The following is a 15,544-nucleotide window of genomic DNA, read 5'->3' as shown; positions in this document are numbered from 1 at the left end:
ACTTCTCCCTGCTCTCAATCAGCTTCTTCAATACTAACAGTAAATTCAGTGTCAGAATAATCAAAATATCAGTTCTTTCAATTCCTCAAACTCTGTCGGTTTTCATCACAAATCAGCATGAGCATTCTGAATGCGGTACGCCAGCACATTTCCTGTTTCTTTAGCAACATGAACCAAAAAAAAAAAAAAAAAGAAAAGAAAAGAAAAGAAAAGCAGATGTCAGAGTGACAGGAAAGCTGCTTTCCTGAGGTGAGATCAGAAGTGAAGTTTTTTTTTTTTTGCACACACCCTTCTCGGGCTGCAAGCTTATTTCCTCTACTTCACTTCAGTGCATGGCAGTTAAATGACTCAGCTCAGCAAGACAACCTCCACATGTGAGACTCAATGGAAAATGTTGCTTCTTCAAGTCTTCACACTCATATGTAAGTTTCTCAACATTTGAAACCAAATCATTTATATTGGCAAAGATTGTTAGAGACTATAACTGCATATTTTTATCTCTCTCTTATGTGATCGAACAGATCTGACCTCTGTCTGTGCAGCTCAGGATGGAACTAGTAAGAATGAACAATCTGTCTAACCGTTCTGCGTTGATCAGATATTTTGATGGCAGTTTAGCATTGTGTTCCTATTTCCTTTTGGGTTTCTGTTTTTAACTGAAATGCACACAGAATATTCTTGCATTTTGCTCCGCTGTTGTGAACCACTTTATAAAATGCACATTGTACATTTGATATTTTTAGGTTAGATACTGACTAAAGTAACACTCAGGAACTAAACAAGAGGAACATGAAGTACTTTATTGTCATGGGTTTGGCAGTCACAACATTTAGACAGCAGCTGCTCTTTGTGCGCTCTGAGCTCCCTCATGAAAACCTAATAGTTATTATTTATAACGTTTTTAGTTAATTTCTAAACCACTTTGTACATTTAACTTTGGAGCTTATATTTAACTGGTTTGACTGAAGCTAGTTACTTGTGTTCCTAACTCAGATTTTCCTGTATCTGCAACATCAGATTTTATCTTCTTTCCATTTCCATTCCATTCGCATGGCTTGAAAAAACTATATGACATTCAAGTAAACTTGATAATTGCAACTAACTCTCAGTACCTCAGCTGCCCTTTACAGTCTTAATTTTCCACCACTTACAGGATTTGCTTTTTAAATCCACCATTCATGTAGATAAGACCAGAATCCTGATTTATCCTGAAATTTGACGTCTCCTCTCCCTTCCACTAGCAATCTCAATTCTGGATGAAACCACTCCTGTGCCAGCAACCACCTACAGTGAGATTTTTAAACTTTTTTTTTTTTTCAATCTTGCACTTCGTATCAATGATATGGTATGGTGATCTTTCAAGTTTTAAATGGTTATGCTTTATAATATGAAATAAAACATTGAAAATGTACCGTTATGGTGTCGAATTGACTTTGAACTGTTTTAGCGACACACGGGAAGTTAGAAATGACACACAGGAAATGACATATCGCTGAATAGGTCATCAAAGCTGTATACCAGAAATGTTGGCTTTCAAATCTCCATAAAATAATTTTAGCATTTTGAATCAATAACAAAGTGTAAGGTTTTTTTTTTTTATATATATAAATAATTTTCTTTTAATACGTCTCATTTATTTTCAGATCCTCCTGAGCCTTCCCTGCAGCTGACTTCAGCTTTCTCAGAAGTTTTCACATCTGAGAAAGTGGTCTTAAAATGTAGTATCAGTAGCAGCTCTGGCTGGACCTTCATCTGGGAGAAAGACGGAAAACGCCTGTCTCAAAATGCAGATATTTCTTTTCACAATTCAGAGCTTACAATAACTGCAAATAGTATAGATCTTTCTGGAAAATATACCTGCAGAGGAGAGGAGCAGGGAAAAGGTCGCAGTAGCAAAAATAGTCTACCGATTGTGGTGCAAGTTAATGGTAAGTTTTTATGTCTATTACCACTATTTGTGTTAAAGATATTGTTTTTTTTAATATCTGGTACAAAGACCAGCGACCTCTGAAAAAAGAGGGACATCGAATCAGTTACTGAAAACGATAAAGGAGCATATGCTTGCCAAGCCAAGCTTAAATCCAAACTTTTCAGCTCTGGATTCAGCAACACAACAAATCTAAATGTTTATTGTGAGTTTCCATCATCTGTCTATTATTATGTAATATTTGCATTAATGCAAAAAGAGACTGTGTCCAATATCTAAAACATTTTCTGCATCTAAACTTAACAGACATGGTGTATTGTTTAAAGCTGGTTTTTATGGAGTACCCCGAGGCTCAGTTTTTGGTCTCAAACTAAAACTTTCCACACCTACCATTATGCGGTTTCATCAGGAGATACACCATCAATATTCATAGCAATATTGATGACACACTCTGTGTTGCCGTTTCTCAAAACTCATAATACTGACTCATAATATCCACTCATGGATGACAGATCATTTTCTTCAACTCAGTCTTTTCTGAAGATTGATGTGTTAACAACCCACTTTAAAGTTGGTCTGCACTACTTTACAGATTAATTGTGTCCAGACGCCCTCTATTCAAAATTCTGAATTTTTATTGGTGTCATTTGAGTACTCTTGCGTCAAAAGCCTGCTTGAAAACTCTTGCTTTTTTTTTTCTTCTTTTCAAATAGCCAACAATCCAAAGCTCACTCTAAGCAGAAGTCCAAACTTTGACAGATTCTATCCTGGAGAATCAATCAGCTTCACATGCAACGTCGATGTCACCTCTGCATGGGAATATCAGTGGTATAAGGATGGGGCACAAATCACAGACGCCAACGTTAACACCTATAAAATAGACTCTCTGAAGCCTTCCGACAAGGGACAGTACTACTGCAAAGTCCAGAGAGGCAAAGGCCCATTTTACGAGAGTGACAAGAAATCAGTACAAGTTGATGGTAAGCTCTCATTGTATGCTCAGTTTGTAGTGGGATTGGAATTCTTCGCAAGAAATATGAAAATTTTGCTAATATTTTTCTTCATTTTCAGAACCACCTGTCCCTACTTTAAGCCTGGAGACCCCCTGGTCAGATGTGTTTTTAACTGAAGTATTGAAATTTAATTGTAGAGTACCTAGCGCCGATTGGACACTTGCTTGGTACAAAGATCAAAAAGACCTGAGTAAAGAGGGACCATCTCTCGAGATCCCTTCTGTCGAACAAAACAATGGAGGAGAATACACCTGCAAAGCCCGGCTGAAATCCAGAGGAGTCACATCTGGATCAAGTAACTCAAAAGTTATCACTGTGCATGGTAAGTTTTTATGCCTAGCCTTAATTTTCACATATTGCAAAAATCATGAACACAGTGCAATTTGAAATTTGTCAAATAATCCTGAGCTTACCTGCAGCGTAGTAAGTGTCACAACAATGTGAATTTCACCAACAGAGAGTATCTTAGAGATGGCTGATTAGGTCTTTGGAGTCTTACAGTAACTAGAATATAGCTGTGAAAATATTTACAACTAGAAGAGATGGAAAAACTCTTGCGAATAATTACAATATATTGGTCATCTATAATGTACTGTTAGATTACTATGACGTCCTTCGAAAAACATTATTTACTTCAATATGCTTTTCTATTTTAGATAATATCATTAGTTCATCATATTACGTATACCTCAGTCCTCTCTGTTTACCTTTTATTATGTTGTCACTGTGTTTTATCTTTAACATCTCATGTCTGTGTGGTGACTTTTATGTCTTTTTATGATGCGTAGCACTTTCAACTGCTTTGATGTGCTATACAAATAAGTTTAGTTGATTGATTGATTGATTGATTGATTGATTGATTGATTGATTGATTGATTGATTGATTGATTGATTGATTGATTGATTGATTGAAGTCCCCTATCAATGTTAGGTGAAATTCAAAGTTTTGAATTGCTTTACCAACTAACATGTCATTTTACCGGAGAAGAAGTAAGACTTCTTAGCCATTCAGTTGTTGGCAAGTTGTTGTTAGTAATATTTCTCAGTGGTGTAAATTCCTTGCTGCATGCTTGGTATACATTTAAAATCATATATTTACATCTATACATTTTATTTAAAAAAGACACAACCAGGCAATTAATGCTACAACAATTATCAAAAAAAAGGACATAAAAGCTAAGAGACGTATAATTTAAGTTTAAAAAAGTTAGGGACAATACAGTGTGTCTAAACAAAGTCAAATATCATTTCATACAAGGTAGGGAGAGGACCGGCAGTGTTTCTTATTGTCAACCAACAATTACTTCTAACATCAGTGACATATGTGGAATAAATAAAAATAAATATTAGAGAATCAACCCCAACAATCAGATTCAAATGGATGGAGGAGTGCTTGTTCCTGTTACTTTTGATACAGTGAAGTCTAAGCTGGAAGCCAAAAGACAGAAACTGGAACTTTGCGTGTAAAGGACGAGCGCTCTCAGCAAGAATGGCACTAGTTTTTCTCATTATGTGTCTATTGAACGATTCTGTAAGTGTGCATTGTTCAACTCCTAGGATCTCATTACTCATATCCATTCCTCCACTACCTGCATTTCTGACTTAAAACATCAGTTCTGTCAGGAGGAATGGACGGAAATCTCCAGCAAACTGTTGTGAGAAGCTTGTAGAAGCCCACCCAAAATGTTTGCTCCTACTCTTACAGTTTAATGGCGATTCTACCAAATAAAAAGAAAATGTTTGCAAACTTCTACAAATAAAAATTCATAAAACAAAAATCCCTCTTTCCTTATTGTGACATTTAGACATAATTTTGGCAGTCCCAGCTGCTCTAAAACAGGAGCTTAGATTGATTTAAAGACAGATCGTGAAAAAATAAACCAATATTTAAATATGTGGTTTCAATTGTTTTTTGTTTTTTTTTTGTACTAAACAGACAAAATTCAAGAGTTAAATTGTACCCCCATAAACTGAAATCATTCACAGTATGTCTCAAGAAACAGACAGTCAAACCATGCTATAGCCACATTGCATTGCGCGCAATCTTTTCACATGATTGTTTCTGAAAATACTTCTGGTAATACCTCTTACTGTTTGTTGTTGCTATGACATAACCCAAACAACTAGAGCTTTCTGAGCGTATTGGTTTCTTGACAACCGTAGCATAAGGGATGAAACACTGCAGTCCACATCCAGCTCTAACCCACACAGTTACTTGTTCAAAGGTGTGAAATAGATTCTGAGAGTGTATCAGCATTACAATTCAACACCACTCTATGGTATGAGGTTGTATCCAAAACAAATAGGAGAGAACATACCTGTGCTAATGGCAACGATATGAAGAGGTGAATACTCTGGGCAAACAGACAGCAAACATTAAAACCGTGGTAGAAAATGTAACATTTGGATATGTATTTGCAATGGTATTTTTAAGACTATGACAAAAATGTGATCATTATTTTTCCAAAGTAAGGTTGTTGGATGAATATCCATATCCACTCTAAAATAAATATTACTGAGAGTTCTGGGTACACTAAATAAACTTAAATATTCTTGAAAAGCTGATTAATTGTAGTTTCTCAATTGCAAGAATTAAACTAATGTATGCAATATAGATCAAATATAAGCAGATATTCAAATTTGACAAATGTTAACAACTATGACTTACGGCTGTTGAAAGCTCAGTTTCTCTGAGAATTAGAATGATACAAAAAAAAAGCAGTCAGTGTTGCCCTGCAACGGACCGGCAGTACTGTGTAAGTGTACTCTGCCTCTCACACAATAACCACTGGAGATGAGCACCAAGTCACACCCGACCAAACTGTTAACCATGCAGCTCAAACTTTCTGAGTTCAAAGGTAGACCCCATTTTCAGTTTTAACAAAAACCTAAAATGTTTTAAGAGTACATCTGCATCAACTCTTCTGGTGGGTCAAATCTGTATGTTTCTTGAATTTGGTCATACAACACATGAGTTTGAATTTGAAGTACCTCCTTTTGGGGTACTTCAAAAGTACCCCAAAAGGGTACTTTTAGCCTTCGGGCCGCACTTTGTGCAGTGCTGGCCTACACAGTCATGGGGGAAACGGCTGACTCAACGGTTCTGCAGCAGACAGTGCATAGGCTCTCTCCACTGGGAGGATGAGCCACAAAAGGTCAATGGTAAAAAAGATGACTGTTGGCAGAGTTTTGTATTCAAGCGTAGTATTGGACAGCTGCGTCTAATGAGGATGAGCAGCAGCAGTAACAGCAGGATCAAGCAGCAAAGCCAATTCAAATATTTCCAGGATATTTACAATATGTTTATACACAGTAAGAGTCAGCGAATTAAGGGCATATCCAGGATAGGAGAGATATCCCTTGTCCTGTGCCATCAGAACATCAGAAGCATATTGGAATTGGCATTTTGTTCGAATCAAAGATGAAGTCCAGGGTCAAAGGTTTTGAGACTTGCTTTAAAGGAACTCAGTGTGTCAGCTGTTTCATTTATTTAGGTCCACCTATATAGTACAACTTAGTTCGCTCTTTGTTCAGTATATAGTTATGTTGATGACATTTTCCTTATTCTTTCTTCCTTCTCATCAGTCAACAAGCCCAAACCTGTTCTTACCAGAAGCCCAGCCTTCTCTCCAATGTACCCTGGAGAATCGATCACCTTCACATGTACTGTTGATATGTACTCTGGATGGGAATATGAGTGGTATCATAATGGGGTTGAACAGCAATCATCCAGCAGTAAAACAATTGCAGTAGGTCCTGTGACCCTTGATGGCAGTGGAAGGTACCAATGCCTTGCTAAGAGAGGCCAGCTGAAAACAGATCAGAGTGACCCTGTTTCCCTGAAAGTCTATGGTAAGCACATAATTATACATGCCTCTGTCACCAGACACATTTAATGCATGCAACTGTACCAATACAACATCGATATGGTTTCAGTCGTAGTGGTACAACTGCGCCTTCCCATAAATATTTGATGCGTAGATAAACATTTTATAACTTCAAAATAAATCTTCATTTGAAGATGTTTTTGTGACACATTCTTGCAGACCCACCAAAGCCAATCCTGAAGCTGCTGAGCCCCTGGTCAGATGTTTATGAAAACGAGGTCTTGAAGTTTAGCTGTGAAGTGAGCAGTTCTGAGTGGACCGTCACATGGCACAGAGATCAAAATCTAATTGCAAATGAAAACGGGTTAGAGCTCAACATCGCAGCTGCCAAAGTGAGCGATCGAGGGGAGTACTCCTGCAAAGCTCACCAAAAGCACAGGGGAGTGAGCTCTGCATCCAGCAACACATCTACTGTGTCCGTTTATGGTAAGCTTTAAAGCATCTATAATATTACGCAGATCTAACTTTACATTAAAAATACACATTTTTAGTATTTTTACAATGTTAGATCTGATTTCTTTGCATTAAAAATAGTATTTGCATAAAAATTGATCTCTTGGAACTTCTTATGTAATTTTTCATAAAGTCAAACTAAAGGAAAAACAAAGAAATGCACTAAATTGCATCAAATTGCTGCATCATCACCCTTTTTGTGCACAGTAGCAATAACATATTCTGTATTGTCTTTCTTTCTACAGACAGTTTACCAACACCCACATTAAGCAGAGATCTGAGTTTTAGCCCAATGTATATTGGAGAAACTGTGAAATTAAAATGCACAGTAAGTGTTTCGTCTGGCTGGAGTTATCACTGGTACAAAGATGGAAACAATCTGAGCAAATCTGGCAAAGAGCTAAGCATAAACCTGACTCTTTCTGATCGTGGAAAATATTCTTGCAAAGCCAAAAGAGGAGAAAAAACATCAACAGGACCTAGTAATGAATTACAACTGGATGTTCGAGGTAAGTTATTGGAGGTGAAAAGCCCATTGTTTCTTTTAAAGTTTTAAAGTTGCCATTTTGGATTTTGTCAAGCCCCCTGGGCTTTAGTTTTAGTAAACCATGGAGTTTCCGCTTTTCATGCCTTTTTAATATGTTGAAACAGGATGTTGTGGTGTGAGCTTAATTCTCAGAGGAACGCCTCAATGTGGGCAATGCGTGTGTGTATGCGTGTGTGGGTGTGTGCGCGTGCGCGCGTGTGTGTGTGTGTGTGTGTGTGTGTGTGTGTGTGTGTGTGTGTGTGTGTGTAGGTGGAGTTCTTTAGGAAAGATTAGGTGATGTATCTTCAGGCTTGAAGTCACAGGAGTTAAATTATAGAAACGGAAATTGTGAGATAACCGAGATAGTAAAGGGGTGAAAATGTTTAGAAAAAGTGATAAACCATATAATGATGCAATTATATAAAAGTTGTTTCCCCTCCTTCCTCGTTCTACATTATTTCCTTTCTATGACTGAAGAAACAAGAATTGATAGCTCTGAATAGATGCACTTTTATCACTGCTGTTTTCATTACTAGCTGTACTGTGATTTCATGAGTGTAACGGAAAAGTTCACAGAACAACAGGTCTGGCCTAATTGCATAAACCAAATTAGGTTAAATGTTTTCTTTCTTTCAATCACCACAAACAGGATGTCAATAATGGTTAATGTATCTCTTTGTCATTAGAAATTCCTGTTCCATTACTGAGTCAAAAAACACAGTGGCTGGATGTGTTCCCCTCCGAGAGCGTGCAGCTGAGCTGCAGGATGGAGGGAAGTTCCGGCTGGACATTCATATGGTACAAAGATTCAGAGGAGTATCATGAAGGCTCTGTCACTAATAGTGAAGCGGAAGGCATTCTTTCCATCAGTCAAGCTTCATCATCACACCGTGGAAAATACCGCTGCTCAGGAAAACTGACAGGCAGGACTGTCAGCAGCGCCCGTAGCTCTCCAGTCGAGCTTACAGTCTATGGTGAGATGTCTGCATGTCTGCTCTTGAAGCCACTTGTGATGTCATTGTATGAGAAATATAAAAGTGACTTTGGCAGGTTAAGGACAGTAATTTCAAGGAAATAGATAACAGTTTTTAAAATATCTCTATTTTTGTCTTGAACCAATCTGCATCTAACCTCATAAAAGACTGTGAAGTGAATGTTTTACACGAATGAAAGATGGTGCTTTGCAAAAGTATTCATACCCTGTGATCTTATCCACATTTTGTCATTTTGAATGTTGTTTTACTGTCCTTACCCTAGCCCTAACCCTAATTGCATAAAATTGCTACATCAAATAAAAAGTCACTGATTCTGCTGCATCACCTTTTTTGCGCACAGCAGTAACATATTCTGAATTGTCATTCTTTCTATAGACAAGTTACCGACACCCGCATTAAGCAGAGATCCGATTTTTACCCCAATGTTTACTGGAGAAACTGTGAAATTAAAATGCACAGTAAATGTTTCTTCTGGCTGGAGTTATCACTGGTACAAAGATGGAAACAATCTGAGCAGTTTTGGCGAAGAGTTAGACATAAGCCTGACTCTTTCTGATAATGGAGGATATTCTTGCGAAGCCAGAAGAGGTGAAAAAACATCAACAGGACGTAGTAAAGAAACACAACTGGATGTTCGAGGTAGGTCATTGGAGGTGAAAAGCCCATTGTTTCTTTTAAAGTTTTAAAGTTGCCATTTTGAATTTTGTGTTATTATTATTAAGATCCCAAATGGCTGGTTTACCTTTAGAAAACCAGAGAGTTTCTGCTTTTCATGCGTTCTTGGTATGTCGATCCACGATGTTGTGGCGTGAGCATAATTCTCCAAAGAACGCCTCAGTGTGGGCGGTGCGGGTATGTTGGTGCAGTTTTTAGGAAATATTAGGTGATGTGTCTTCAGGCTTGTTGGTTAGAGTGAATGATGAAAATGGATGAAGCTTACACGCATGGGAATATTGGAAGAAAATTTGTAGGAGGCTGCACAGATTTAATTCCTAGCTTCACATACGTCCCACGAACCAAAATGATAGCAAATGTTTTAATCCAATAATTTTGATGTGTCAGAAAGACTAAGACCAAAGATCAATTGAGAATCTGTGGTGACTGATGTTCATAGATGCTTCCCCCCTCTTGACTGAGCTTGAACTACTATGCAAAGAAGAAGAGAATCTCTGAAAACATGTGTGACTGTATTAGACTGAAAGGAGACTCAACGATTGCTGAGTCAAACAGATTTTTCAGATTTTCGTCAGGCTTTTATTTTCCCTTAAATTAGATCCTTCGTTGTTTCCCCACCTAATGTAAACTTAGCAGTAAGGTACCCACACTCCTATATAAGTTATTCTTCCTGCTATTTTACATCTTCTCTGATATTATTGTGAAATTTCAGATGGAAAACCAAACGTCACACTGCTGCAGAATCCCTCGGATAAGTTGATGCACACCGGTGATCGGATTTCCTTCACCTGTCATGTCAATGTCTCCTCCGGATGGAAATACGTATGGTACAAAGACAGCAATCCATTGAAGTCATCTGAAAACTTTCACCAAATTGCTTCTGCTAAGACGTCAGACAGTGGATCATATAAATGCCGAGTTGAAAGGCAAACACCAACAACATTTTCCTCAGAGAGTGGGGATGTAGAACTTAAAATTGACGGTGTGTTTTAATCTTGATTCTTTAGCTTCGTGTATTGTTAAACATGCTATATCACATCTATGACTGTGTTTGTTGTAGAGCGCCCAAAGGCCAATATAGTCCTCTTAACTTCTTGGTCTGAGGTATTTTCCACTGACAGCTTAAAGCTACAATGTGACGTGATGGGCAGTTCAGACTCATGGAACTATACATGGTAATGACACAAATGAATAAGTGGTCTTTTTTTTTATTTGCATAGTTTAAAATGCATTTCCATTGTAACAAATTCTCTAAAATGACTCCAACAGGTACAAAGAGGGCATTAATGTCAGTCAGTCGCCCTCATCGAAATATAAGGTCACGCCAAATAATGACCCAGAGCAGAGCTCATACACATGTGAGGGCATTCGCAACGAGAGACCACTGTTTTCAGTACGCAGCGACTCCTACAGAACCAAGAACCTACGTGAGTATAACTCACTCATTAATTTTCACCTTGAAATATTTGATCCCTTGTTTTTTTTTTTTTTATTCATTGTTTGTTTGTGTTTTATGCAATTTGTAGTTTTAAAGAGGAGGATCCTTCTTTCCATCTCTGGTTGCCTTTTCTTTGGCATCATAGCTGTTTTCATTGGATGCGTTACCCTAAGAATCTGTCGTAAACCAGGTTTGGGATTTTTACATTTGCAATTTGTTAATGTCCCATATATTGACTTAGAAGTGTTAGTCATCACTGATTCCCTTTAGCTTTTCTAGCTGAATTGAACACAAGGCCAGTCACAGCTAATGTACCTGATCAGTCAGGCCAGTGCAGCCGACTGGTCAAACAGAAACCACTTCCGACTAAAGCATCTTAAAGCTTTTGTTAAAGCTATGCGTTAACATAGCTTGAACACCACAAACAAAGCCAATGTAGCTGCTGGTGAAGGCCAATAGTTATTTAAAATTTATGTGACGCCAATTTCTGGTAAGATGTGACACACAAAAGCCACTAGGCTTTTTTTTTTAATTTTTTTATTTTTAACTTTTTGTTATCGTCACACAGTTGCTGCAGATGACAAGCAAGAGGAGACCAATCTGTTTCTCACCATGGCTCAGTTAAAGGACCGAAATGGTAGGTAGAGCCCAGATTGTGTGGTTTGGTGGGTGTAGATAACCTTTTTCTGAAAGTACATAATGCCCTGCAGATGATTGAGTTCAAGATGATTTCTTTTTAAAAGGGATTTTTATCAGCTCACACATTTAAGTTTGTGTCATACTGGAATGCGTGTTTAAACGTTTAGGTTTCAATTCCTTCCCATCTTCTGCTACAGATGCACCCTGTCCTCTGGTTGAGTACATCACTGATGCGGATGTCAATCCACCTGCCAAAGGTAACATATAAAGATCTGATGTTTTTTCAGATTAGTCCAGACTGTGGAAACAAGCAAAAACCAAGCAGAGGACAGAGAATAGTTCTTTTTTGGTTCCTAAAACGAGTTTCTCACCTCATTGCTAATGATAACTTTCTTTTATCTGGTGTGAAGAAGGGGAGGAGAACGGCACAATCTGCAGTGAAGCAACCCCTCTCCCGATAACGTCGCCAGATGAGCAAGGTATTTCTTTGTAAACTACAAAACAACTCTCTAGTAAGACAGCACAAAACATTTCTGACACGTCTTTCTGCACCTTTGTTTTCAGCTGCGACAACCAACGGGAAAGAGACGACAGAGAATGGTGGTGGGATGGTTTCCTTCCTGCAGTGAATTACTAGAGACGACCCTAAAATGTTGTTCACTGGTAGTTACATATATTTGTCAGACAACTTATTACAGCACAACAAACTCAGCTTTCGAGTTAGCAAACTAGCGATTTATCATTATGACATGAAAAGGTGTAAATAGCATGATCAGGCAAATGGATTTATTTAATGGTCAGCACTTTCAGATTTGGCAAATGAAACTGTGTAGATTTCTTTTTTATTACTACTTTACATAAATAACCTAGTAAAAAAAAAGTAGAGTTGTGAATATTTTTTAGTGCACCTTCGCTTCTTTCAGTTCATGGTTCAGTTCTCCAAAAAGACACCAGATGTCAGTATAACTTTTTCCAGTTTTGTTTTTAATTTTTTTTTTTAATGGTTCATGACTGAATGTATTTCGCATTGCTTTGCAGCGTGTTTGATATATTTATCTACAAATTGTGTACCTTCATGTATTCATTTTTAAAAATAAGAAGTAGAAAATGTTGCCACAAGTGCTTATTCTGTTAAAAATGTATCCGCAGCGTCAAATGTGACAGCAAAAAAACAAAGAAGAAATAAAAAACAAAAAAACGAAGTGATGATTTCACAAGCAGGCTGCATCAGTCAGGTTGAACCTGCAGACAGTAACGAGACAGGAAATCCACATGGAGTTATTATCCAGATAGACAATTAAAAAAAAACAAAAAAACAATCAAATTTCATGATATCACTCACATCTACTTCAGGATATCGGTCAGTCTCTCCACATAATACTCATAGTTCTCCTGGCAATCCTCCCACGGTGTAAAGCTCTCGCCCTCCTGTTCCACATACATTTCCCAAACATGCTGGAAGTCAATGGGCTTCATCATCCGCAGCTTGCAGCCGGCTCTCGCTAGGGCCTTCAGGCCTTCCACTATCTCCGGCTCCTCCCATTCGAAGAGACGGGAGCAGAATATGGAGAGGCGCAGCTTCTTGCGCTGCTGGAGGATGTTGGCCAACTTGGCGGCACAAGCGACGCAGGGGCTGGATGAAACGTACCATGTCACGTCATATTCCTTAGAGGAGTTTGGGAGAACCTGGAAAAAAATAATGCAGGTTGGGTGTTTGATGGCATGACAATGGAAAAAAAAAACTATAAATATGATATGATATGAGGGTAATGTTTTTGCTTAGTATGAATCCAAGGGGGTGAAAAAATAAAGAGAACACTTTGGAGTTTTCAAATAATTTGGATGATTAAAGTTCCAGCAAGGGCAAGTCTTGACTAGTAAAGGCTAGCTCCCTAATTAAAACATCAGGTGCCCACTGGGAAACACCTGGACTCAGGTTTTCCAGTCCACAGGTGCATCTCAATAAACCAGAATACAATCAAAACATTTAATTCAACACTTTCAGTCTAAAAATTAAATTTATATTTTATACAGATTCATTATGCAGAGAGTGGTATGGTTATACCAACAATTATCCATACCTTTGGTAGATTTAGATTTTTTTTTTTTTTTTTTGCATTCAACCAAGAATTTTGTCAACAAGATAATGGAAAAAGATCATTTATCTCTTGTTATTTGAACTAGAACATCCAGATAAAAACTATTTAAACCTTTCTCAATAAAAAATCTTTATGGGTATTAGAAAAATCTAATCTTTCTTATAATTGCCTTACTGTAACAAATGTGCTCCCTTCATAGCTTCTCAATCAGAGTCAAGTCAAGACCAGGGCTGGGTGAGTCCGAATAAACAATATTAGACTCAGCTGGTGGTTCTAGAAGAAATTCTAGTTCATGCATTAGCATTATAAGCACTTATATTTGGTTTGGGATCTTTCTGCATGCCTCAGTGTGATCTGGCATGGTAGGGATCAACGAGTCGAACTGTTGAGATGTTTAGGAAGTAAAATATCCCTTCAGCTCACCTACACTGTTGGCTTTAGTGTCTCTCGTGTTCCCTTTCACAATGCTCCTTAAATTCCTGGGTTTCTCCAAAAAAGCTGCCCTGCAGTTTATTAGTTGACCTCTGGGCTGACTTTGGACCGACATTGGCAGATGGCTCGGCTTTCAAATGATCACCGATTGTGGAAAGTTCATGCTGGACCTTGTGCAACTTCTCTCAGATTCTGGGGAGTTTGATTTCCAAATGAGCAACAGCGTAGATGTTTAGATTGTATCTATGCGTCCATATGAGATGTTTAGAGAGAAAAAGGATGCTGAATGTCACAAAAAGAGATCTGCTGTAAGTGCACTGCACAGGTGTGGGCGGGTCATTTTGTGGTCTCGCATTACAGAGTTTCTTAAATTAGAATGGCAGGCAGACCATTCAGCTATCAGATTTCCCTTTTTCTGACAAGAAATCACGTATTTACTTTGGGACAGTCTCTCAGTTATCCTAGTTGAACATGTGACATTTGACCTGGTGCTGATGTATTTGAGTTCTGCTTTCGTAATTTAGGTCCAAACTCACTTGACTAAATTCATGAATTTGACATTATAGTAGAAAATGAACCAAGTTGTGTGTCTTTCCTGCACTATTGCTCCGTGTTTGTGCTGTATCCCCTCAGATGATCTCACTGCATGACCAAACGGCTTGAGTCTGTTTTTGTTCACTGACTAAAACGAGATAACTCTCCCCCTTGATTGGATTTAAATTGCTTTTAGTGTGTTTATTTTCTCAACTTTACAGAAGTATGCAAGATCAGATTATGCTGAACTGAATTGAACTAAACTACATTGGATTTGATCAAGGGGAGGAGATTAAATTAGACTGAATCGCATTAAATGAAATTGGATTATTTGTAATATGTATTCATATTTACTTTCTTTTTTTTTTAAGGAGCCCTGAGGTGACTTTTCCTGTCAGATGATGCTTTACAAACAAAACTTGAGTTGAATTACTTTTAGGTTTTTCCACACAGGAACATTGTGATGTCAGAAGGATGAATGGATGAAAATTAAAATATGAATAAAGATTGAAGAATTATCAAAAAAGAAAAAAAAAACATAATATGAGAAGATTACTTCTACAAGTACATATTTATTGTAAGCAAATGTCAGCCACATTGTTATACTAATGGGAACTAAGTGAAGGTTATGACCAAGCATCTTTGGATGAACAACAAATAAAAGACAGAATGTTACAGATCTAAAACCATTTTTGAGGACAATTTGCAAAATATATTAGGAAAGTAGAACATTTTCATACTGAAATTTGTCCATAAGGTTCTTAAGCAGGAAAAGCACAGTTTGCTTTTGGGTTTATTGTCATTAAACACCCTACTTGAATAAAAAAAAAAAAAAAAAGAAACAAAAATAAGACATTTTTTTTTTTTTTTTTTTTAATTTAAACAAAAAATTTTTTTTTTTTTTTTTCCCCCCCCACACGGGGGGG

The 15,544-nt window shown here is 37.6% G+C and overlaps 2 protein-coding genes across 6 annotated transcripts in view; one reads left to right on the top strand and one right to left on the bottom strand.

Moving 5' to 3' along the window:
- Window positions 1-233: 233 nt before the first annotated feature.
- Window positions 234-12,725, top strand: LOC106946638 (basement membrane-specific heparan sulfate proteoglycan core protein). 5 transcript variants are annotated; one of them, XM_015031103.1, is made up of 19 exons: window positions 234-422; window positions 522-557; window positions 1,242-1,289; window positions 1,644-1,928; window positions 2,641-2,907; window positions 2,999-3,262; window positions 6,529-6,792; window positions 6,987-7,253; window positions 7,526-7,789; window positions 8,493-8,780; window positions 9,177-9,440; window positions 10,189-10,458; window positions 10,537-10,651; window positions 10,746-10,903; window positions 11,003-11,104; window positions 11,483-11,551; window positions 11,751-11,810; window positions 11,964-12,032; window positions 12,118-12,725. In XM_015031103.1, the coding sequence occupies exons 1-19, from the start codon at window positions 344-346 to the stop codon at window positions 12,180-12,182; spliced, it is 3,234 nt and encodes a 1,077-aa protein (XP_014886589.1). In that variant the 5' UTR covers window positions 234-343; the 3' UTR covers window positions 12,183-12,725. The 5 variants fall into 5 exon arrangements, with proteins under 5 accessions (XP_014886589.1, XP_014886588.1, XP_014886590.1 ...); XM_015031102.1 differs by having other exon boundaries at window positions 6,526-6,792; XM_015031104.1 differs by lacking the exon at window positions 8,493-8,780 and having other exon boundaries at window positions 6,526-6,792.
- The window catches only part of apobec2b (apolipoprotein B mRNA editing enzyme, catalytic polypeptide-like 2b), a 7,299-nt gene continuing 4,447 nt past the window's right edge, over window positions 12,693-15,544 (bottom strand). The window contains exons 3-4 of the mRNA XM_015031110.1: window positions 12,892-13,239; window positions 12,693-12,795 (exon numbers count right to left, since the gene is read on the bottom strand). Of these exons, the coding sequence (XP_014886596.1) occupies window positions 12,898-13,239 (342 nt within the window). The 3' untranslated portion in view covers window positions 12,693-12,795; window positions 12,892-12,897. The remainder of the gene's footprint in view (window positions 12,796-12,891; window positions 13,240-15,544) is intronic.

This window comes from Poecilia latipinna, unplaced genomic scaffold, assembly GCF_001443285.1.
Source record: "Poecilia latipinna isolate Pla-1442-1.1 unplaced genomic scaffold, P_latipinna-1.0 Scaffold199, whole genome shotgun sequence".
NCBI lineage: Eukaryota > Metazoa > Chordata > Actinopteri > Cyprinodontiformes > Poeciliidae > Poecilia > Poecilia latipinna.
Note: the sequence above shows the minus strand (reverse complement) of the source record. Positions and strands in the feature narration are given on the sequence as shown.

Excerpts from the sequence above, each read along its gene's own strand:
- LOC106946638 (XM_015031102.1), top strand. The coding sequence starts at position 344 with ATGACTCAGCTCAGCAAGACAACCTCCACATGTGAGACTCAATGGAAA. Across the intron at positions 2,908-2,998 it reads GAAATCAGTACAAGTTGATG|AACCACCTGTCCCTACTTTA; the intron begins GTAAGCTCTCAT and ends CTTCATTTTCAG. Across the intron at positions 7,254-7,525 it reads ATCTACTGTGTCCGTTTATG|ACAGTTTACCAACACCCACA; the intron begins GTAAGCTTTAAA and ends TTCTTTCTACAG.